At 34.2% G+C, this 23,983-nt stretch overlaps 2 protein-coding genes across 3 annotated transcripts in view; one reads left to right on the top strand and one right to left on the bottom strand.

The window, feature by feature from the left end:
- Window positions 1-23,983, bottom strand: part of LOC123705321 (dynein axonemal heavy chain 6) — a gene marked incomplete at its 5' end in the record, with an annotated part of 120,166 nt that overhangs the window by 18,333 nt on the left and 77,850 nt on the right. Inside the window, 11 exons of the mRNA XM_045654061.1 lie at window positions 7,323-7,513; window positions 8,011-8,157; window positions 9,123-9,356; window positions 9,841-10,020; window positions 10,802-10,982; window positions 11,508-11,680; window positions 12,000-12,185; window positions 12,938-13,079; window positions 14,556-14,716; window positions 16,206-16,331; window positions 18,441-18,552. Of these exons, the coding sequence (XP_045510017.1) occupies window positions 7,323-7,513; window positions 8,011-8,157; window positions 9,123-9,356; window positions 9,841-10,020; window positions 10,802-10,982; window positions 11,508-11,680; window positions 12,000-12,185; window positions 12,938-13,079; window positions 14,556-14,716; window positions 16,206-16,331; window positions 18,441-18,552 (1,833 nt within the window). The remainder of the gene's footprint in view (window positions 1-7,322; window positions 7,514-8,010; window positions 8,158-9,122; window positions 9,357-9,840; window positions 10,021-10,801; window positions 10,983-11,507; window positions 11,681-11,999; window positions 12,186-12,937; window positions 13,080-14,555; window positions 14,717-16,205; window positions 16,332-18,440; window positions 18,553-23,983) is intronic.
- Window positions 245-4,890, top strand: LOC123705323 (uncharacterized oxidoreductase YtbE-like). 2 transcript variants are annotated; one of them, XM_045654063.1, is made up of 5 exons: window positions 245-776; window positions 1,054-1,134; window positions 2,584-2,691; window positions 3,273-3,568; window positions 3,964-4,890. In XM_045654063.1, exons 1-5 carry the CDS (start codon window positions 692-694, stop codon window positions 4,315-4,317), a joined length of 924 nt encoding a protein of 307 aa, XP_045510019.1. In that variant the 5' UTR covers window positions 245-691; the 3' UTR covers window positions 4,318-4,890. The 2 variants fall into 2 exon arrangements, with proteins under 2 accessions (XP_045510019.1, XP_045510020.1); XM_045654064.1 differs by having other exon boundaries at window positions 3,288-3,568.

The following is a 23,983-nucleotide window of genomic DNA, read 5'->3' on the forward strand; positions in this document are numbered from 1 at the left end:
AGTGAGATTTGTCAGGTAAGATAATGGTTTAAATTATGAATGAAGAAGTTTTGTATTGATCCATAATTTTACGCCCGATAATATGTTACAAATATAAATAAAATAAGCAAATATTATAACTTTTCTGATCGATCTAAAAACTAAACATTTGTTTTTAATTTATTATTTTGTAGTTAGTTTTATTTAATATTATGTTCGCTGTATTGGTGTTAGAAAATATGGGGAAGATTTGCAAACTGAAGTGGCAATACCAAGTTCCCAAGTACCAAGTTTTGTCATAAAGTTCTGAGTTAATTTTTGTTGTTTTTCAATTTGGTTGGCTTCCAATTTTATTAAATTTACCACTACCTTCTTATATTTTAGTTTAAATAACGGAAATAGTTTAAATTTATCTTTCCTTTGTTTGTGCTAACGTCTACCAGGTAGTTTTACTAAAAAAGTACATTTAACCAAACATTCCAAAAAATTTAACTTTTATACGGAACATATTGTACGTATCCACGTAATTTTGTCCTGGGACCTTGGCGGCTGGATATTATTAACATTTTAAACGGCCGGCCGAAATCGATATAAAGGCCGCGAAAGCAGTCGAACACTGCATTTATTGCAAGACCATCAGTCGGAACAGTCGTGCGCGAGTCTTCGAATTAAGAAATTAAGGATCAGCCCTAACTTGAAAAGACTTGAGAAGATGGCTATCTCACTGCCACAAGATTCTGATTATAAAACAGCCAAAATTGTCCTCAACAATGGGATTGAGATGCCTGCATTGGGAAGTAAGTACTTCTTCTTTTTTAAATAAAATATATCCACGTTATTGGAAGTTTTAAGATTTTTCTTGTTTAATATTCTAAACCAACCCCCTAATATTTTTCGTGACTTCAAACAAAGTTACTTCCACATGTCTAAAGCAACCTGTTGCATTTAAAAGTTTTAAACTTTGTAACTTTTGGTTATTTTGAAATGTTTAGTGTAGAAGTTTTTAAACACGAAATAACTTAGCTTTTTAGATTTATTCTAGAAATATAACATAAGATATAATATTTGTTTCAGTGGGAACTTATAGAGTGAGAACTGAACAAGAAATTTTCACTCTAGTCGACAATGGTTTGAAGGCTGGCTACAGGCTATTCGGTTAGTTTATTTTTTTATAATGTATAAGTTTGTTAATTTACATACTCTTTTACTTCTTTGAATCTCAAATCTTTAAATCTTAAGTTGAAAAAGGAGAATGCCCATGAAAGTATGGACCACAGTATAGTGTTGCGTCAATGCCAGAGTGGTTTTGGAGGGTTCTTCGATATTCAAAAGATTTTTACCGATACATTTTTTTGTGATAAAAACAGGGGTTTTCAAGATATTGAGAAAAATGTGAATTAACCTCAAAACTTAAATGAACCCGATTTAGTTAGGTTTATGTGTGATTTAGGTAGTATTTTATCGTCTGAAGGCTATTTTTCGTTTAACATAATATTTAATCTATGCGTAGCGCTTATGCTTTCAGGCAAAGTCTATGTGTTCATCGGCTATGTGTAGGTAGGCACCAGAAATCTTCCGGGACGGATTTCAAGAAAACCTAAATATATATTTAAAAAATGCCAATAGAGTTTTTATTCAGTTTACATATTGTTGTTGTTGTTTGAATCATTTTTTCACTACATATTCGAAGAAAGAAACAAATAAGAAATAACTGGTTACCTTCCAAGCTATCTTACAAGCTATGTCATAATCATATTTTTTTATATATATTTATATTATTTTACTTCACTATATATGTTAAAACAACCTACAGTGTATAAACAATACCTTACAGAGTGATTTTATGTTAATTGATTTTTTTGTAATTCAATGAAAACAATATTAGCTATTTACCATAGTAAATGTCATAATAGTTACCGCTTGGTTACCGTGGTAACCAGTAATGGATACTAAATCTATGGTAACGGATCTAAACAATTACATGTCTTATTAGATTTTACAAAACATTCCCTGGTCAAAATATATTTTCCGATAGTAAGAAGGCCTCTAAATTGCCGAGATTTTTTTTAATAGTATTTTTATCTTGATGCATGAGAAAAAACCTGTACCAAAAATGTAAACGGTAATGGACACTAAATCTATAATAACGGATCTAAACAATTACATGTCTTATTAGATTTTACAAAACATTCCCTGTTCAAAATATATTTTCCGATGGTAAGAAGGCCTCTAAATTGCCGAGATTTTTTTAAATATATTGTTGTCTTGATGCATGAGAAAAACCAGTACCAAAAATGGGCATTCTCCTTTTTTAACTACCTACATTTTATTTTTTTTTACAGTTAGAAATTTCTAGAACGATTTCTTTGTTTAAGAATAATCTTCTTTATTTTTCTATTTCAATTTAAACAATAAAGGTACTATTTATTGCAAGTTTTAATTTTGGAACATTTTAGGAGAAATACAGGATGAAAACATATTTTACATTTAAAACTTTGAATTGTTATTTCCTTGCTTATTCATAACCTCCTATATTTCAACCGATTCTTTATTTCAATGAATTATGGAGTTACTAGTGTATTTATAACGTTAATTTATTTCTAGATACTGCTGCAATCTACGGAAATGAAGCTTTCCTGGGCCAGGCCCTGCGTACCTTCCTGCCAAAATATAACCTTGAGCGAGAAGATATATTCATCACATCTAAGCTTGGTAAGTAATACTTTATTGTGAACTGCACGGGTTTGGATCCAATGCTAAGTGTTTATTAGTAATCACCAATGATCACATTGCACTTGTAAATAACGGTATATAAGTATTAAGAGTTATGAAAGTCTTGTTTTCAATTAGATTGATATTAGGTAGTTAGAATTCCTGAAACTTGAAATGCATAATGAAATGGGAACATTGAAGTAGGCATGTATCAACGCATTTATAAACCTATAGAAATAGGAATCTGCAATCATAAGTTACAACATTAGAGTATTTGTGAGGAAAAAATTATTATACCATACTTAAAAAAGTTTGATGAGGCAAGATAGATGTAGAAATCAAAATCTATACTATATATATACACTATGGTAGGGGCCATTATTGCCCCTACCATAGTATACCTCTTACCCATTACGAGGATTATGTACTGAAGGGATTTTATCAAATAACTCATCAAGGTGAACCAAGTAACAATCATAAGACCCCCATACCACACTGGGTGACTAACTAGACCTTTGCTTAGGCTTGCATCATCACTGCTTGAGTTGCTTTGCATATTTATATTAGCTTTTTACTCATAGCGATAAATGCTTCAGCACCGGCCGACCATGGTACTGTGGCGGTTCCCAAAGCATTTAATAAGTCCCTGAATAACCTGGGACTGGACTATATCGACATGTACTTGATCCACTTCCCGGGAGCGGCGAGGGTGCATAACCAGTCTCCGCAAAACGCCCGGCTGCGGACTGAGTCCTGGAAGGCCATGATCGAGCTGTATGATGATGGCAAAGTGAACGCTATTGGTGTGAGCAACTACACCATTGCGCATCTCAACGACTTTGAGAACAACCATCTCGATTTGCCTGTTGTTAATCAGGTATGGTATATTGTGACAGATTTTTTTTGTTTAGATGATGCGCGCGCGCTGGTGCTTCTGGATTCGTTCATTTCTTTTATAAATATATTTTTTGTTGTTTTTGGGTTTATTTGTTTGTTTGTGTCACTGTTTGAGTTTTTGTTCTTTTTTAATTTTATGTTCGATTTTTGGTTTTCTGTTTTGTTTGTTTGATTGACAGCGAGATTTTATCATCTTTTATGTTTTCCTTTTATTATTAGAAGGCGCGGGCGAAAAGCTTAGTTTAATTATTTAAAATTAATTAACCAGTTTATATTTTATTTATATTGCTTTGTTTCATGAAAATCGGACAAAAAACTATCTTTTGAATAATTCTTAGGCATTATAGTACAAAATGTAACATTCCACAAACGCAGGTGGAGTTCCACCCGTTCTGCAACCAAGCTGACCTGCTGCGCTATTGCAAGTCGCAGTACATCTGCGTCCAGGCCTACTGTTCGTTCGGGGGTCTATCCGTTGGTTCCAAAGACCTGATCGATCACCCCGTGGTCAAGAAGCTGGCCAAGAGCTATGAGGCTACTCCAGCCCAGGTCCTGCTGGTCTGGGCTCTGCAGCAGGAGGTCCCGGTGATCCCGAAGGCCACCAGCCCTCAGCACATCGAGGAGAATATAAAGCTCGACTTCAGGCTCAATGAGGACGAGATGAAGTGTCTCACCAACCTAGCTCCGGTCACCAGCCGGTACGCCTGGGACCCGACTCACGTCCGTTAAATGTTTTCAATGTATAGATACGATTTGGGGATCCCTAGCAAAATTTTAATCAAATTAACTCTCTTTTGTACTCGATTTATTTAGATTTAATTATTTATTTTTTCTAGTTTTGTTTTGTACTCGATTTATTTAGATTTAATTATTTATTTTTTCTAGTTTTGTTGTTTATTTGTTTTATTGATTTCTGTTAGAAAAATTTAAATTGTTCGTTGTGTTTTTTTTATATAATTTATGAATTCAAGTTTAGTTGTAACTTTATTACCAACTGTGATATAAATAGATGTAATTGTTAATAGCTGTTTTTTTACGTTCAAATGTTAGCTATTTGTTGTTATAGAAAAGGTGATTCTTCCTAAAAGTTAAGATTTCGCCAGAGATATTACCCTTATTCTTAAAACTTTACTGTATAAAAGTAGTGTAAACGTTAAACATGTTTGAAACATGTCTAGTATTACCTATTATATCTTAAATGTAGTTAAAAAAATTAAAAAAAATGTACCATGTATTAAATGGCATATGATACGATTTGGCCTATGTGCGAATAAATGTGATGGAAACAAATATAACAATCAACTGACTTGTTTTATTTTTACCTTTTCTTGGTCACATAACACACATTCATGAGTGTAGTTATTATTTAACGAGTGCCGATTTTTTTTAAACACATTAAAATCACAGTAGGTTAGAAAAGGATGTGCCTGATTTAGTAAAAGCTCATTATCACACTGTTTTTATGCATTTTCTTTTTCTGAGAACATTTACAATGGTATGTAATATATAGTTTTTTACCATCAATCGTCATCATCAAATTGTCCACCTAAATTTTGAGGTTGTGAAAAAATTATTTAGATCTTTTTATTACCTACAACTTTATCATTTTTGAAGGGAAGCAGCTTATTTAAAATAAAATAATGATACTGGGTCTGTACTTTACTTACGATTCCAATAAGTATAATAAGTATAATAATAATATTTCAATTTTACCATAAGGGCCGTAAAATTAGGTATGTAGAAAAAATAAAACAAAAACGAAACATTATTTATTCTTGACGAGTATTTACCTATAGCAACAAAGTATCTTACAAAAAATGTATTCAAAAATTACATTATTTTCATGGATTTATCATTTGCACAACATAAATGATAACTTGTATATTGAAATCACGTAATCCGTATTCCGACGCTCCTAGGTTAGACTACCTAGTCATTCCTCAGTCTGGCTGAAGCCCAAAAAGACTTGGTCTTTCACTAAACAATTTTTGTCAAATGTAGGTGAGACTATTTCTATTTAAATGTAATCCTTTTGAAAAATAAGGTGTAATAAAATATTATTTTTTGATAAGATAAAGTGAAGATGAAAAATTGCAATTAAAGTTTGGTTCGATACTTGAAATTACTTCATTTTGAAGTTTTATTTGGAAAATACATATTAGTGGCGGTATTTCATTTGGTTAATTTAACATAGGTATAATTGTGATAAGAATACTTAATTTAGACTTAGCCTTTTTACAATAAAATGGGGGATGGAATGATAGATTATTTCGATAGATCGTAGGTATGTCATCATGGGACCAGGTTGTGTACTTAGTAGCATTAGATTTTAATTTCAACTACCTTCTTAATGATATTATAATTATGCCACACGCCGTACACTCCATAGTCCATACAAAATTATCGTTTTGAAAGTCACACTAGCATTAGACTGCAAATGAGAGTGTTTACGCTTTAGGGTTGGCACATTTGTGCTTGCGTGTACATGTCACAACGATCAAAATATTCATTGCCCTGCACCAAATTTCCAACATAGGTATACGAGTAGGTACCTACTCGTACCTATGTTGGATCAATTCAAACAAAAACACATGTCCGCGACTCGCAGATTTTCCACGCGGTATAGTAGATATTTAGACACTACTTTTAAAACACCAGGTTTAGAGTAAAGTCAGTAAAGAGTACCCTAGAAGAAGTAGTAGAAGTAGTAGTAAGAAGTAGCAGTTCTGGAAAGGTTTGGAACAGCCAATGTAAAATGAAATAAGAAACTTCTAAATAGGTAGATTAGCAACTTATAACTTTGATTCAAACAACTTGACACCACAGCACATGAATATTATAAGTAATGGGCAAACAATCTGTTAACAATACAAGAATAATATTGAGATCATTGAAGTTTTAAAGACCTCTTTGTAAGGAAATAAAACGTTACCCGCGAACAGTTTCAAGTAAACAAAGTAAATGTACCTAAGTAGGTACCTAGCTACAAATATCCTCTTATTTCACTCCGTTGATTCCGTTTGTTATTCAGACGTTAGAAATTTATTTTTCTTGTTCAAGTTTAGTTTCATGAATCTATTTATGTTAGTTTGCATACAATGTTAGATGTGGTTGTTATTGTAGGTACCTACTGTTGCTCTAAAATCTGTAAGTACCTAAGTAGGTACTCACGTATTCTTTCCCATTGTGTTTTAAACTTTGTCGCGTACGCGTAGGTACTAGGTACCTACTTTAATAAATACTGTTATCGCAATAATATTCAATAAATGGTTTCCTTTAACGAAATATGGTTATATGGTTCATAGTGGCTTTTTCCTTATAGTGATTTAGATACCTATACATAATAGGTATTGCCGATGAATCAGTCATTGAGAATGACGGGTTTTTCCAAGATTTTGGGTTGTGAATACTACAGCCACTGAAAGACTTATTTAATTGATAACTATAGAACTCAAATGGTTAACGAAAAAAAAATATCAATGTCAAAAAAATAAAAACCATATTGCTTCAAGGGCCAGAGTGCATATAGTTACGTTGATAGTTTGCGTATATAATATTATCATGGTTCGGTTCCGTCGAGCCGCTTTCAGGGACGAGGCGTGCGTACTGTTGTCAAATCATGCGCGATGACATCTGTCAATCTACACTTCACAGCGCGGGATATGTCCTAAGCCTAATAAAACCAGAGAATAAAATGGTTTTGGTAATAATATTAATTGTCCAGTGATACTCACAAAGTACTCAATTGTACGGTCGGACTCTCTATAAACACGGCCCCGAGGCTGGTGCTCACGTACTGAGCAATCGCGAACACCAGCTTCTCCTCCTTCAAGCTCCTGATTATCATTAGCTTCTCGAATGGTGATAGCGTTTCGTTCCAATTGTTCTTCGCTGGAGTCTTATCGTTATTGTTCACGTGAATCTCCTGTAAAAACTTGGGGAATAGAATCTCTAAAAATTTACGAAAGGACAATGCTGTTTTAAAGTGGTAGTTAACTGACGGACTATCAATGGATGGACACTTAACTGACGGACTATCAATGGATGGACATTGATATATGTATTTGTTCATCTATACATAGGTACTTAAAATAAACTATTTAAATCATGTTGACAATTTAGTATTTTTTTACTAACGATTAAGCAATGAAACACGTAGTTCACTAGGTAGTAACAAGTGATATTAATTGCGTGAAAAACAACCGACTTCAAACTTGCACTTGCAACATTTACAAATACAGACAAAAATGCTAACTACTGGGCCTATCCGAATAAAATTTTTATGGGACCAATTCGACACCATCCCGCATCGAACAAAAAAAGAATCACGTAAATCGTAATCGTAATCGTAAATATATACACCTACATCTATAAAATTGGCTAAGCCCAACCATAATAGTAGCCAGTAGGTATGACACGCACCACAGTAAATGTTCCCAAAGTGATGTCTATCTTCCTAAAGCAATCTTCAAGCAGACCAGCGAAGCTCGGGTCGGACTCGTTCAGGTGGTTCACGGCGAGCCACATCTGATCCGACATAGCCTCTACAGGTGGCTTCTTACCTGGTACCTATGACAATACGGATCCGATGGAAATCTTCGATTCTATATGTAACTATAGTTATTTAGCACATATTATGTAGATATGGTAGGTATTAGATATATTTATTTGGCACATTATATAGCGTAAACAACTTGATCTATTGTAATTAAATAGCAAGAGAATAAAATCGAGTCAAAGTAAATTGTACCTTTCAACTTTACTATTATAAATAACTGAAATTAATTATACTGCTGAAACCGACCTCAATCAAATGAAATAAGCTTATTGAGTACATATTATAATTATTCCACGTGCAATACCAATTCCACGTACAACACTCGTGTCAATCTATTAATATTAAATCGTATTTCTTTGAAATTCACCGCAATGATATATAATTTTATTTCATAATCGTTCGTAATTGCTCTGTGAAGAGGAAGCTTTATACCACCTTTACCACAAAAGAGTACAAGTATTTCAGTATTCTTTCTTTTAATGTTGCGACTTTTATTCTTAAATGCATTCAAGAAAATTGTATGTAGGTATAAACACGCTTTTCTGTACAATTTCTGATAGTAACATTTGCAAAATTTGCATTTCTAAATTTACGGGGTGTCCCACTGTTGGTATACTATGCTCAAAGGAGGTTATAGTTTTGCATACGCTGAGTACGTAAAAAATACTTATAAAATCCCAGACGCAGTATTTTTTCAAATAGATGAATTCTAAAAACTATGTGTAGATACACACGTTTAAGATTATGTTTTCATAGACAAAATGCTCACATTAGCGAAGCGGTATATGCCGGTTGCGCGAAGCTAGAGAAGAAAACAATATGGATTTTCAGGAAAAATTTAGCAAACGTTTTTTGATGTAATTTTGTTGTTTAAGTATTTTTTACGTAATCAGTGTATGCAAAACTACAAGTCCCTTCGCGCTTAGTATACCAATAGTGGGACACCCTGTAAATTTTATAATATGTCAAATCTTACCACTTTAGTACCAGCGGGTCCCCTCAAAACAAAGTTCCACTGATCCTGGTGCACTTTGCCCGCATGCAGGTAAATGGCCATGTTCAGCAGAAAGCTGAACACCAACTTGTGCCGTTCGAACAGCCCCCGAGACACGTTCCTGTACACCGACAGGGTTATCTCGTCGTGGAGTATTTCCAATCTTTTCTCTAATATATCCGATTTTTCACTTTTCTCGATAACTAAATTGAATACCTGGGATACACAATTAATGACGTCGTTAATTGGCTTTTTCTAACGGGATTGTTTATTATTAAAGTTATTCTTGTTAAAATAAAGAAAAGAATAATAAACTTCGTCGCTAAGATCATTGTTTGTTGGACTAAAAGCTTTGCCTGGAGCAGCTGAAATTCTTGGAAATACATCGAAGTACTTTGTTTTCCTTTTACTTGCTTCTGCTTGTCGCATAATTAAAAAAAATGAACCCGTTGATGTGTTTTAAAATAACCCAGCTACGGTTCTCTCATAAAACAAAAAGCTTTTACTTGTTAATACATTTTAAACCGATAAATCAGTTATTGCCAATATCAATTAGCAATAACTTACCTAATCATTATATAACTATGCAAGACAGTCTATAAGTTTGTGTGAACACTCCTACTACTAAGAGTAGTAGTAGGTAGTGTATGTCAAGTGAACATTCAAATAAATAATAATGCAAATTGTCCATTCAGATCACCTGTGTAAAGTATTTCAAAGAGAACTGGTACATAGGATCGATGTCCGCAAGCTGGGCCACCGCAAAGTACAACACAGCACCGCGAGTGGCCACCGTCCGGTATTTCTCTCTGGCCGCGGATATGTTCACTTCTGTCGCTTCAGTCTCCGCTAGACGAGCGTTTATTATCTCTGACGTTTCCTAAATAAAATACGGCATTTGGGCATTTATTGATAGTATAAAACTTGTGAAGGAAGGTGGGTACCGGTCCCTTCGATAGTGGAATTCTCCATCGAAAAGGGGGCCACCTTCTCTACCAGTCTAAGCGGCTGGCCGACTGGTGTTAAGTGTAAAGTGATGATGTCAGAAAGTTGCATTTATGCTAGTTACGTATTGAAAATATTATCATGTGTGAAAATATTGTCAGACGACACCTGAAATCAACTTTATCAAATAGTAGCAGGTCAAGGCCTTTGACCTCAAAAGCTATGGAACTGCGGAAAAATTGGATAGATTTTTCAATCTATCTGCAAATTGTAGCCATCTCTACTGATCTGATGGGTCAAGCATTGCGGGACAGAGATGGAACGACATGTCCAAGAACCAAAAAGTGCGATGACGAGTGACATCTGCCAATCCGCACTTGACCAGTGTGGCGGATTGAGATGTAAATTCTCGTGCTTATGTCCCAGAAAAGTGAGAAAAATAATTACACAACACTTATGACTATATTATGACTTCGTTTTATTTTTCCTAAAAAACATACCCTAATTCACGCCACACAAAACATGAATGTGCTGAATTGACGAATCAAATTGAACTTGTATGAAAGCATACATCTTTATATTATATATTTTTTAATAAGTAAGTACCTCATTTAAAAAATACGGTTAAAATTCACCAAATTTTACACTACATTCACATGGTGATTTTGTATATTGTATCTACCTGACGATAACAACTAATTTTTTCTGTTCCTTACCTTGCTCTCATTCAACGTTTCTATAAGTTCCTCATCATCCAGAATGTTTCCAGAGGAAGCATACAGCAGGCGTAGGATCTTGTCCTCGATTTCCAGTAGCGTTGCTTTGTCAGCATTAATTCGTACTATGAGTTCTGTTCGAAGTACTTCTAAGTCCGGTCGTTCTAGACGGACCACGTCACTGTATGATATTATTAATGGGATAATTATTTTATTTATCGAGAAAGAATTCATTATTTTTTTGGTAAACGCGAAATTTGTGTAAGAATGAGGTCAGGAATGCGATGATTAAAGACCAGTCAACATTTATATAAACATAAAGGAAAAAAATCCGTAAGATTTTATTAGTCTTCATTTATTCAAATGTGTGAGCAGATTTTTTCGTTTGACTTGATATTTTATCTACACTCGACGTAATACCCGACGTAATATAATTGGGACTGAGCTCAAGGATTTAGAAATATCATTTTATTACATTAAACTTCTCACAATATACAGAACATTTTTCACATAAATATATACACAATACACATGCTTTACATTGCTAACAATAAGTTTATTGTGGGTTGTCTACTACTTTCCAAACCAGTGGCTTAATAGAGCTTGTAAAATAAGTCTAGTTGACTAAATAAATGTTTGATTGTGAGTTTAAAATTACCACAATTCTGTAAAACATTTCACATAGCTATCACGCTACAAGACTTACGCCAGCAACTGTTCCTCCAGGCCAGACAGGGTGACAGTAAAGTTGACGAGCGTCACTTGTATGCAGATCTCGGGCAAGTAGTGCGGGTTGGCGAGCTTGGTCGTGAGGTACAGGCGGAAGTTCGTGTCGTACTCTATGTCGCTGTCGCCGAGGTGAATGAGCAGGCGACCGGCCTAAAGGGAATACGGATCAAATTTAGATAGAATTTCGTATTTTTCACATTTAATTGACCCAATATACAGAAAAATCTGATATGCAGTGCGAGTGTTTGCTTGCCTTCCTTTTATGTAAAGGAGCGATTTTATGAGAATATCGTTGTGTATGGAGAGGCTAGACTGTGGAGAGAAACTATATACTTTTTGAAATAAAGTTCACACGGAAATTTCCTTAGACTAAGCGGGCTGTAAACCGGATAATTTGTAATACAAATGTTCAAGAAAGATATACATACAAGATCTATGGGTTGGAAAAACACTTTTATCACAAGATTACCTGTAGGAAAGTCTGTTTCAAAAGCACGGGTGATAGAGTAGCCTCTAGGGCTTCACCTAGGTCTTCAATGAGCATAGGCCAACCGAGTCTGATACAGTTCTCCAGGATACGAAGGTAGCCAGGGTCAGATAGTTTCGTTATTTGAAGACCGTTGTCTCGTTCCATGCTTTTTATCCACCTATTTGCCTGCGAGAAGATTTCATTGTCTATTTGATTTCAAAATATTCAGATCCATTAATAGACATAAACAATTAATGTCTTTCAAAGATTCAAGAATTATCTTGTTGACTCGTTATCTTAACGACGGTGATGTTTTTTCTATTCTTACTCCTAAAAGCACTATTGTTAATTACACTAATAATTACAAATGAACGCCAACACAGTATTGGAAAAATTGTGAGAAAAACAAAATCATTTTTACAAAAGTAAATAATACTGAAGAAACTTCTAATTACATCGAATTTTCAGTTCAGTGCGACATCTTATGTTTACAAACAACCTTAGACAAAACATCATTAGTTGAGATAAATAATTAAATAAAGAAAAGGAACATTTGTAGAATTAAAACGAAACAGAATGAATTTAAAATGAAAAGATTTATGAATCGGTACTGTTAACTTGCAGCGTTTGGATAACATATTCGTTAATGAATGTTCAAATAATATTTTATAAGGCCAAAATAATAATTTATACTGGTTGACCACCAGGAATCTTACCACCCATTGATATAATATTATATCTTAATCATTAATTTTTAATTATAAAGAGCACTACTATTACAAAGTCCCTGAAAAATATTTTTAAGTCTTCATTAGATACATGTTATGCTTTCAGCTGGGAAGTCTTCTTTTGCGCTTTAATCTTATCTGTAGTATTTATTACTAATAATGTGCAGACTTCAGGCAATGTTACTTTTAAATTTCGTTCAGTATTATCACCTGCTCCTGTGGATCAACAGTTAGGGGCCACCTTCCCGCTCTGGTCACCAGAATTCCGTTCTCAGTGGACACAGCGTCTCGTGGAAGACCTTGGGCGTTCCACGTTCTCACAGTGTACGAGTCAGCCATTACTGATATAAGACTGTGAAAGGGGTTGCTTTGAAACTCGACAACTCTCATCAATTTATTTGTCATAAGTTCGTAATCGAAGTAATGAATTCAGCAATTTTTAAATAATAGGTTTACCAATTAAATTGATTATGTGTTATAAATTAAGCAAGGAACATAATTATTAAATGCTATAGCCGTTTTAAAATCGTGTGTAAGAGAAGCAATTTTATTTCAGTTTCAAACTGTAATCACCTAGGAAAATATATCCTTATTTTGAAATTAATTTTCGCAACACTATAATACTGTTTAATAATAATAATTCTAAATATCCTAAAATTGCATCAATTAGTGCATAATATCTCCTTGTATATTGACGTATTCGCATTAAATCAGAGCCCAAATAAGATAACTCATAATAACCAGATGTCTAATTGGCAATTAAAATAACATTGAGTGTGCTTTCTTAAGCAGAATCGAGAATTGAAAACCTTATTCGCAATTGCAACCAATTGAATATAATAATATGTATCTATCTTATTCGCTCGTGTACACACGGCAGTCTCGAGTTCATCGGATCGACCTTTACCTCACAGCTTGTTAGAGAGATCTAACTTATTACCTATGAAAAAATATGAATGCCGTCTCTGAAGAACATGCTTTTCGAACGGGTGGTTAATTTATTATTTAGCTGTATTTTGACGCGCTTAATTTGATTGTGATATTTTTCAAAAGAGCTTCTAAACGAAGCCTTTGGGTTTTATTTTCACGTTAAAAAAAAAAACTCTTTAATGCGATAAATTCTTGTTCGTTCATGTACTTAAACATGACTTGTGTCCCGTCCGATTAGGGCCCTTCTGGCCTCCTCCACTCAAGCGACAGCTCAAGCCGAGGTTCGTGGTCCCCGTCAAGGGGGGACGCCCTTGTGCATGTCGCTACCAGGGTGAACCTTCAGTTCACCCCCGCGTCCGCGTTAAAATGTAGAAGCCCTTCTGGCTAACATTGAGAAACACCTTACAAAAAAAAAAAAAAAAAAAATGTACTTAAAAATTTTGAATTCAATTATGGTTTGAAGTGTTTCTAAATCGAGTCTAAACCTGTCTATTAGGTACATACAAGCACACAAGTGGAGCTAATAAAGGCGTGTTGATATCAAATCCATAAAGATATAAATATTTCGGGACAATTTTCACACACGGCACAATCTGATCCCATACTAAGCTTTCGGTTGTGTTATGGAAACCAAACGGCTTAAATAAATACTTAAATATGTATAGATAATTAACACCTAGACACAGAGCAAACATCTCATGTTCATCACACAAATATTTGCCCCGGGTGGGGATCGAACCCACGACCTCTGGCTTGGAAGGCAGGGCCACTACCAACCAAGCCAACCGGCCAGTCAAGAGGTGGTCAAAATCGAGTCTAAAAGAGTCTTTAGATAGTTAGTTACATACAAACATACAGATGAAGCTAATAATGGGTCTATAGCGATATAAACTCATACTCAAAGGTATCAGACGAGGGTATCTCCAGCTCATGGCAGTGCTCCACCCACTTGGTCTCCAGTTCGCGACGGTAGTGCGACGGGAACGCTCCAAAGTACGCGATGCAGCCGGACGCTATGATGATGTCACCCGTGGTGCATTTCAGCTTGTATGTCGCTGCCTGGGGTTGGAGTTGGGAGTTAAATTGGTACGATATGAGAGTTTATGTACCTATATAAACCGCTGTAATTTTTCGTGAGTTAGTTTAAACTTGGTTACTTTTTAAATTGGTGTTATATGCAATTATATGTATGCACTTTTTGGCTTTAATTATTGTAGATATTAATGAACATTTTTCTTTGTAGTGTGGAAAAAAAGCTAATTTAATCAAGTTTAGAGTTAAATCGAAAACTATCGATATCTTCGTGCACTATATTATATCTGAAGTTCAAGGGTTCAGTTCCCATGCATTTACTATGGCCTTGTCTGTTGTAACAATGACGTGTGCTGTGAAAAATAGATTAGTGTATTGGACTTTAAACTGTGGTTCATACGAATGGACAACTAAACTTTTTTTAATTATTTATTTGTGGATTCACATAAAATTCCAACGTGGAGTTTATTTCTTGATCAAACAAATGTTATTGTATTTTCCAATAACCTGTTTTCGACGTGTACATTTTGCATGAGAAATGAAATATCCTATTTGCTGTACGAGCAATTAATACAATATCCTTTGATCACCTTTGATGTCACTATTAAAATATTGACGTTAAAGCAAAAGCAACGTCATTGAAACAACATTAAAATAAGCCGGAGGCTTGCTTCCTGTTTGTTTAAAAGCGGACATCTCATTTGCAGGCTCTATCTTTGTAAATGTTCATGGACGGTGGTGATTCCTTTTGTGAATAATTAAAACGGTTGCCTGCTCTAACATAAAAAAGGTAAGAGCCTTAGAGAAAGACCTACAAGGCTACATTTTTTTAAGTTTTTTTTTTAAGAATAGAAAACATTACGGGATTCGAACCCGCGTCTTTCTGCCATTCAACTTAATGCTATAAAACTAAACATCAGAGATCTACATTACCATGTATAAGTACCTATTATCTTGATAGGTACCTAATACACATAATATTTATGACTCAAAAAAATCGGAACAAGCTTTTTTATCATTAAACAATTAATGTACTCCATAATTTAATTATTTCAAATTGCACTCGTCGCCCTAAAGTTGTTAATGGAGAGAGCAAACATATGCAAATTTGCGCAATTTGTTCTGCAAATAAATGGTGGAAAACTATCGGCGCAAACTAAACATTGTCCACCAAAATAAAAAAGTGCGTGCATAACTAGGTAGGTATTTATTTAGTTCAGTAGGAAATATTTTTTTAATATACAGAGGTAGTTTACTAGTATATTTATAATGCTTAATTGCAATAAATACGTATGTATCACAAGTATGATCTTGTCCAAAAGTAGGTAATTCTATAAACATATTTTAAGTAAGTCTTTAACCTCTGATCATTGTAATACTTTTTTGGTTGAAACCTTCTACCCAATTTTTACCAACGATAAATAAATCAGATCTAACATAAGAAGTATTTAGGCCGCTGAAAACCTGAAAATGTCTGTAGATGTAGAGGAACTAGTCTAATGTTAATAATACTTACTTCGACGCTGTCTTCCCATCTCGTTTTTTCATCCGCCAGAGCCTGGGTTAGTTTCCCAGCTCTAGACAATCTTGCTGCAGCCAAATCCACGTCGGCTTGCAGTTTTAATCGTTCCTCTTCTACCACCTAACGTTTTATACATAGCATTTTATCAAGCTGTGAGGGGCTATCATTGTGTCTAAAGCATTATTAATTCGAGTGTGAAAGGTGAGATAGCTATATAGGTCGTCTAGCGCCATCACTGTCCCACATTGGAAATAATACTACTTTAAGACATCGTGGTAACTCCTCTGGAGGCTGGACATAATATTATAATCTACTAGCTTACCGCCCGCGGCTTCGCCCGCTTTCTCTAAAACGATTTGAGATTTAAACTATCCTATCTCTCAAGTTGGATCAAACTGCACATGGTGTGCGAATTTTATTATAATCGGTTAAGTGGTTTAGGAGTCCATTGAGGACAAACATTGTGACACGAGATTTATATATATTAAGATTATATAAACGCCGTGAAAATATATTTATTTTTAGGCAAAAGTGTGTTTGTGCGCGCAACGAACGCTCTTTTTGGTAATCTTTTTATGGAGTTCATATTATGAATATTTATTGCTTTGTGCACTTATAGTTTAATGGATTTGGATCTAATTTGAATCCAGGGTATTTAGAAACTTGGATGGAGCTTTCGTTATTATTTGGTATAGCGAATAGTATCTAGTTGAAGGTAAGAATTTAATTAGCTGTTAGGCCGCGTTTCCATCTGCAAGAAAACTTCCGCAAGTCCGCAGTTCCGACAGTCTGTCTGACAGTAGCTTGCATGTCTAATTCCGCGTTTCCACCTGCAAGTAGACTTGCAAGTTGCTGTCAGACAGACTGTCGGACATTTCTCGCGGAAGTTTTCTTGCAGATGGAAACGCGGCCTTATAGTTAACAAGGACATAGTAGTTATAAACCCTGAAGTTGATTATAAGAATATAATACATTGAAGTGAAATATTTGCCAGTAATGTGAAACGAAGATTTGCCCTATTGCGCGCTTTTATCGCAACGCTTTTCAGTACGTCAATATAATTTAAAACGTTATGAATATGTTCGAAGTACCTAATTGTACTATAGTTATGAGATGATATTGTGTTAATAATTTCAATAATTATAGGCCTTGTATGTGAAACTTGAACAAACATACAGTATTGAATTTATTCGAATAACCATGATTTACATTTTACGTTTCAATTAAATCAACATGCCCGAAGGATTTGTTTGTGTTTGTATGTTTACATGTAACCTATGTTGACGTTACAGTGCGTTCGTGTTCGTACTCATTTATTTTATATCGGTAAATTCACAATAGGCAGATAGCCTTCCGATGTTTTCGGTATAAAGTTTTAAATATTTATTTAATTTATGGAACACACAAAAACACATTACATTATATATAAGAAGACATTCTAGAATCCAATATAGGTACCTAATAATTATATTGACAGTTGACACCTCTATAATCTCTCTTTAACGATTACTTGCTCATGTTGCATTTCGATTTTATATATTTTAATGATACAGATGTAGTTAATCGACTTAATTATGGTCGATATTTAAGCTCAAATGTTTAACAAAAAATAGTCAGAAGGCTGTTGCAATATAACGTACTAATGCTAAAGATATAGGTATTACTAATAGAAAGTTTATTTTATATTAGCTTCCGCCCGCGACTCCGTCCGCGCGGATGTCGGTCTTCACGTGGATGGTTTATTTCTCCATTTTGAGTAACTCTGACAATGACATCTTATAAATATCTATTGGAATTTGGACCCAAATACGGCTAGGCCTATAATAATACGCAACGTGTGTTCGCGGTTCTACAGAACAACGTCTATGGATAAAACTGAAAAATTAAGATTAATTTTTTTCTACGTATTTTTCCAGGATAAAAAGTATCCTATTTTACGCCCAGGATAATAAGGTATAATTATACCAAGTTTCATCGAAATCGAACCGTTAGTTTTCACGTGATGCCTTCACATACAGACAGACAGACAGACAGACAGACAGACAGACAGACAAAAATTTTTTTAATCACATATTTGGGTTTGGTATCGATCCAGTAACACCCCCTGGTATTTATTTTTTCAATATTTTCAATGTACAGAATTGACCCTTCTACAGATTTATTATATGTATAGATTAAAAATATCATTTCTCTCATCTTGCTGTACATAATATGTACTAGCTACATTACCTTTAGTTCGTCCAACATTTTTGCAAGTTGTGCTTCTATAGCTTCAACTTCCTTCTGCTTGGCGCGAAGCACCGCCATTACACTTTTCAAAATGGCCGCCGCTTCTTTGTGTCTATAGATAAATTTTTAGTATCGTAATTAATTAAGTCGTCATCTATAGCAACTGCTCATATTAAGATATATTTATTTTGTTTTGCTTGAAATTCTAATAATATCGTGTAGCTAAATAAGTAACGATCTGTGCTTTAAAAGTTAAGCCATATTTCTTACTAGATTTTTAACGTAAAATTGTAGGTAATTTGGAAGTAAATTTTTATCGATTACCTATTTTATTTTTTATGGAATAATACACGATTTATTGCTCTAATATATGAAAATTATCGAATAGCAATTGGTATAGTCGTATTGAATAGATATATCTATGATTTCTCGTGATTTCTCGCACCAGCTAGTGTCTATTTATGTACAGACTTTCCTTAGGTATTACCTTCATGGTGTATACGACTCAATAAACGTATCTGTCCTTGTATTTTGTATAGGTACCCCTACCTAGTTACCTACCTACGCTAAATATTGATTATTGAGCTATTTAAACGTTGGGAATATTATATGTGCTGTTTGAATTACATATTTTTTGCTGCCCTATTTTTGGATTATATTGAGAACTATGTAGGTCATGAATTAAGTAGGTATGTAGACGTCTACATACCGTGGAGACAGCAAAAATCGCAGGAAAATTAGAATAAATCGAGGAATTGTTTATAACCAAGGACTGAAAATATGTATCTAGGTATGTATTCACATGCAGCGGATCGATTAATTGTATAAATTTTAATTTTTAGTATTATATTCCTTTGCGTATTATAACGATGTAGGTATGTCATACTCATTACATATATCTGTTATCAAAAGATTTGTGACTTGTGTGTTTCATTGTGATATACCTACAGGCTACAGTGAACATGGAAGGCTTTAGAATACTTAGTCAAATTTCAACCATCGGGCCGAAGTCTAAAGGCCTTTGCTTGTACTAGTGTCACAAAGACCCAGTGGATTAGATTTGAATCCTGGGACCTTTTGGTGATTATGACCGGCCGGAATTACATCATTGTCCAACGCTCTGCATGCACTAGGCGTTAGTAGATAGTGAATAGAATAGAATATTTCTATAATATATTCGTATCAAAAATACAGTCACACACACATAAAAAGAAAAGTAACCGTTTCCCACGAATAGTACAGGTCAATTAAGGAAAGCTGGCATGTTCACAGTACTCACACTTATGCAATTTCACTTACAGTATGTTCAAAAATAAATGCGACTCTAGTTTCATTTTAGACTTGAATTGTAAAATGGGTGCGTTGTAGATAAATATATGCAAATATAATTATGAAAGCTCTCATAATTTATCTGTAAAATTATAATTTAAAAGTAAATCAATTGATGAACTTAATTATTTATTCTAAAAATAATCAATTGGATAAAAGTATTAATAATCATTCAATTATCAAATAATAATTAAATTTCAGGTCATAAAAACAATACAAATAACACGTGCGCTCACTTCCAAGTCCCAACACACGGATGGTTGTTTTGATAATGATTTAAATAACGGACGTCTTCTGCAGTTGCGGAGCAGTCTTGTCCTGACTTTGGTCGAGTAAAAATATCTAAGAAATATTATATTTGTAGTAAGTACGTAATACCTACCAATACGCGCTAACAAATATGTGTTACATGTTTATTAATTGTTACAATTTTGTTAATGTTATTAATTGTTACAATTTTCACACTATTGGTTTTAAACTCAAACATTAATACAATTAGACTTCTTCTATAGAAGCACTTTTGAATCGTCATAACAGTTTAACAGTTTTAACATATACCACCAATTCAGAAAGCAGTAGGTATCTATAGAGAAGAAGAAGAATCTATTTAATCATAATCGTAATCTTCTACTTCACTGAAACTTTCATCGCTCGAAGAACTCGATGTTTCGCCGTCGGAATTTCTTAATGTTATTATAAATGAGTCAGTGTAATTATCTACTTTTGGTTCTAATTGAATATATTTTTCCTCATGTTCTCGCGTCTTTCTCCAAACGTCACTAAACATATCCAGACTAATAGCATTTGCTTCCTTTCTAAATAATTCTTCCACAGTTTTCAAGTTAAAGTTCACATTTTGTGATGCTACTTTCCCTTTAATTAAAAAGTATTGTTTCAAACAAAGTAAAAATGGACCAGAAATTCTTACTCATGAATGATAATGTCCCTTCGCATACGACATGACAGGGAACGGCCGCTCTTCGAGACCAAAATATTCAAGTTTTAGACTGGCTTGCATATTCGCTCGTCTTTTTAACCGACTTCAAAAAAAAGAAGGAGGTTATCAATTCGGCCGGTATATATTTTTTTTTTTTTTTTATGTATGTACACCGATTACTCCGAGGTTTCTGAACCGATTTACGTGATTCTTTTTTTGTTCGATGCAGGATGGTGTCGAATTGGTCCCATAAAAATTTTATTCGGCTAGGCCCAGTAGTTTTTATTTTATGAGCATTTTTGTCTGTACTCGATGACTTAATTGGAATGTAGCAAGTAACTTTGATTCACTTCCCGGTAACCGATTGAGCTGAAATTTTGTATAAGTGTGTAAATTGGATAGCGATGAAACATTATCATGACATAGAGCTGATTTGATGATGGAATCGGAAGGTGGCCATAGGAACTCAGTAATATATTGACTCAACTTTATCGAGTTTGGGCTCGTTTGATTCGTGTTGAAAATTACACTAAAAAGTATTAAATAAAATTAACTGCGTTAAAAACAACCGACTTCAAAAACGGAAAAGTAAAAAATAAAAAAGATTTGATATTATTAAAACCTATTTAATAAATAGCACATCTAAATAATATGTAGCAATTAATAATATCAAATCTTTTTTATTTTTTACTTTTCCGTTTTTGAAGTCGGTTGTTTTTAACGCAGTTAATTTTATAATTCTATTGAATATGCTTAGGATATGTCACAACTAAGCGCTCTAAAAGATTTTCCGCAAAATTTAATTACGGATCAACAACTTTACGAACACTTCCAAAGAACACATACCGCAATAAGACATTGGTATTCAATTTTAAGTAAGAACAACTGATATCGTTTGTAAATTAATGTAAATGGTGATAACTCTGATTATTAATTAGTAATTTGATTGTTGAAAAAAAAATGCCGATTTTAGTCAAAATTTATATTTTTCTGACAAGATCCTTATCATCCAAATTTCCACCTAATGGTGAGAAAAATTGACATTTCTAATGAAAATGAACAAAAAATTAAATTTTTTTTTTTTTTTTTTTTTTTTTTTAATTAAATAAGGTTGCTAATTAAAATAGCACCTTATACAAATTACAATCTAGCCTACAAGACTAATAAGTAATTTTATGTTAACCTAAATTTCTAAATAACTTATTCTAAGAGAGTGTCCATTGTCACTTGCTTAGTGTCTGTTAAGGGGAAGTAAGTCACTTTGCTCGTGTGCTTTGGTATACAGATAATTGTCACTGTTCACTTTTCACTTATCACTACACTAACTCAAAAGGTTTAGTCCTTTTTAGTCTTCGCACTAGGTCCGTGGTGTCAAGGAGCTGGATAGCCTCAACATTCACGTGATGATGAAGTCGATGTTGATGAGCTTCTGCATGTTTTTGAACAATTTTGTCCACGGTGTCCACTTTTAGGTCACGGTGGAGGTCACCATTACGGATGTACCATGGAGCATTTACAATGTCTCTCAGTACTTTATTTTGGAAACGTTGTATAATGTCAATGTTGCTTTTTTTGGTACAGCCCCACAGCTGAATACCATACGTCCATACTGGCATTAGGACTTGTTTATATATGAGTAGCTTATTATGTATCGACAACTGGGAGTATCTTCCAAGAAGCCAATACAATTTCTTATAGCGCAAGCCTAATTCTTCTCGCTTCTTCTTGACGTGAGCCTTCCAGCGTAGCTTAGCGTCAAGCGTCATACCGAGGTATTTCGCCGTGTTAGCATAAGGTATTTGTTGGCCATTAAGGAGTATCGGGACAATCTGTGTTCTTTTGTTTGTAAAATTTATGTGAACGGATTTGGATTCGTTCAATCTTATCCGCCATTTCCGAGTCCATTCGTAGACCTGGTTCACAGCTTCTTGAACTTTATCTCCTGCTTCCTGGTAAGTGATGCCTGTGGCCATGATAGCAGTGTCGTCGGCAAATGTTGCAGTAATGTTTTTTTCTAATACTGGGATGTCACACGTATACAAAAGGTATAGGATGGGACCCAAAACACTTCCTTGTGGTACACCAGCTCGTATTTCCTTGAGGTCCGAGTAGGCATCGTCTTGTCGAACTCTAAATACTCGATTGGTTATATACGATTCTAAGATATCTGAAATTTGTTTTGGTAGCATTGTTCTTATTTTATGAATGAGACCTTTGTGCCAAACCTTATCAAAAGCCTGAGCGACATCTAAAAACACTGCTGAACAGACTTTCTTTTCTTCAAACGCTTTTTCGATGACATTTGTTAATCTGTGAACTTGATCTATTGTGGAGTGTTTCTTTCTAAATCCAAATTGGTGTTCTGGAATTATTTTCTTCTCATCAAGTATTGGCATGATCCGTTTAAGTAACAGTTTTTCAAAAAGTTTTGATACTATTGGTAGCAACGAGATCGGTCGATATGATGTTACATCATTTGGTGGTTTTCCTGGCTTTAATATCATAATAACTTCAGCAACTTTCCACAAATTAGGCACATATTTTAACCTAAATGCAGCGTTGAAGAGTGTTGTTAATTTAATTATAGCTTTGCGTGGCAAATTATGCATTATTTCGCCTGTGATTAAGTCAAACCCCGGAGATTTTTTTGGGTTAATACTTAACTTAATTTCGTTGGAAATCTCTTTGGGTGTTACAGACTTTATTTGTAATTCTTCATTAAGGTTTTGATCTTCAGGTAGTTCATTTGCGTCATCATCATATGGCTTAAAGATATTTTCCAGATGTTGCGCAAATCTTTTAGCTTTTTGTTCATTGTGGATTGCCCATTTTCCATTTTCTTCCTTAATTGGTGGAATATGCAGAACGGGTCTATTCATATGTTTCGTAGCTTTCCAGAGAGAGTAGTCTGTGCTGCGATCGTTAGTCAGTTTTTTGAGATATGACGTCATATTAGCGTCATTTAGTTTTTTTATCTCTCTTTGTAGCTGTTTTGTGAGATTATTTAGTAGCTTTTTATCACCAGGAAAACGAGTTTGGTGCCACCAGTTTCTCTGCTTTCTCTTTTCACGTAAAAGTTCGATAATATTCTTCGGGTAGACTGCTCCCCTGTGACAAGAGTGACTATCTGGTGTGTTTCTCCATGCTGCTTGTTGTATGTCTACCATAAATTTTTCAACTTCTACATCAAGTTGTTCTGAATTTTTTAATGGTATATTAAGTTTTATATGTGTGTCCAAGTCGCTTCTAAAACTGTTCCAGTCTGTTTTCTTATTTA

This window comes from Colias croceus, chromosome Z (genome assembly GCF_905220415.1).
Source record: "Colias croceus chromosome Z, ilColCroc2.1".
NCBI lineage: Eukaryota > Metazoa > Arthropoda > Insecta > Lepidoptera > Pieridae > Colias > Colias croceus.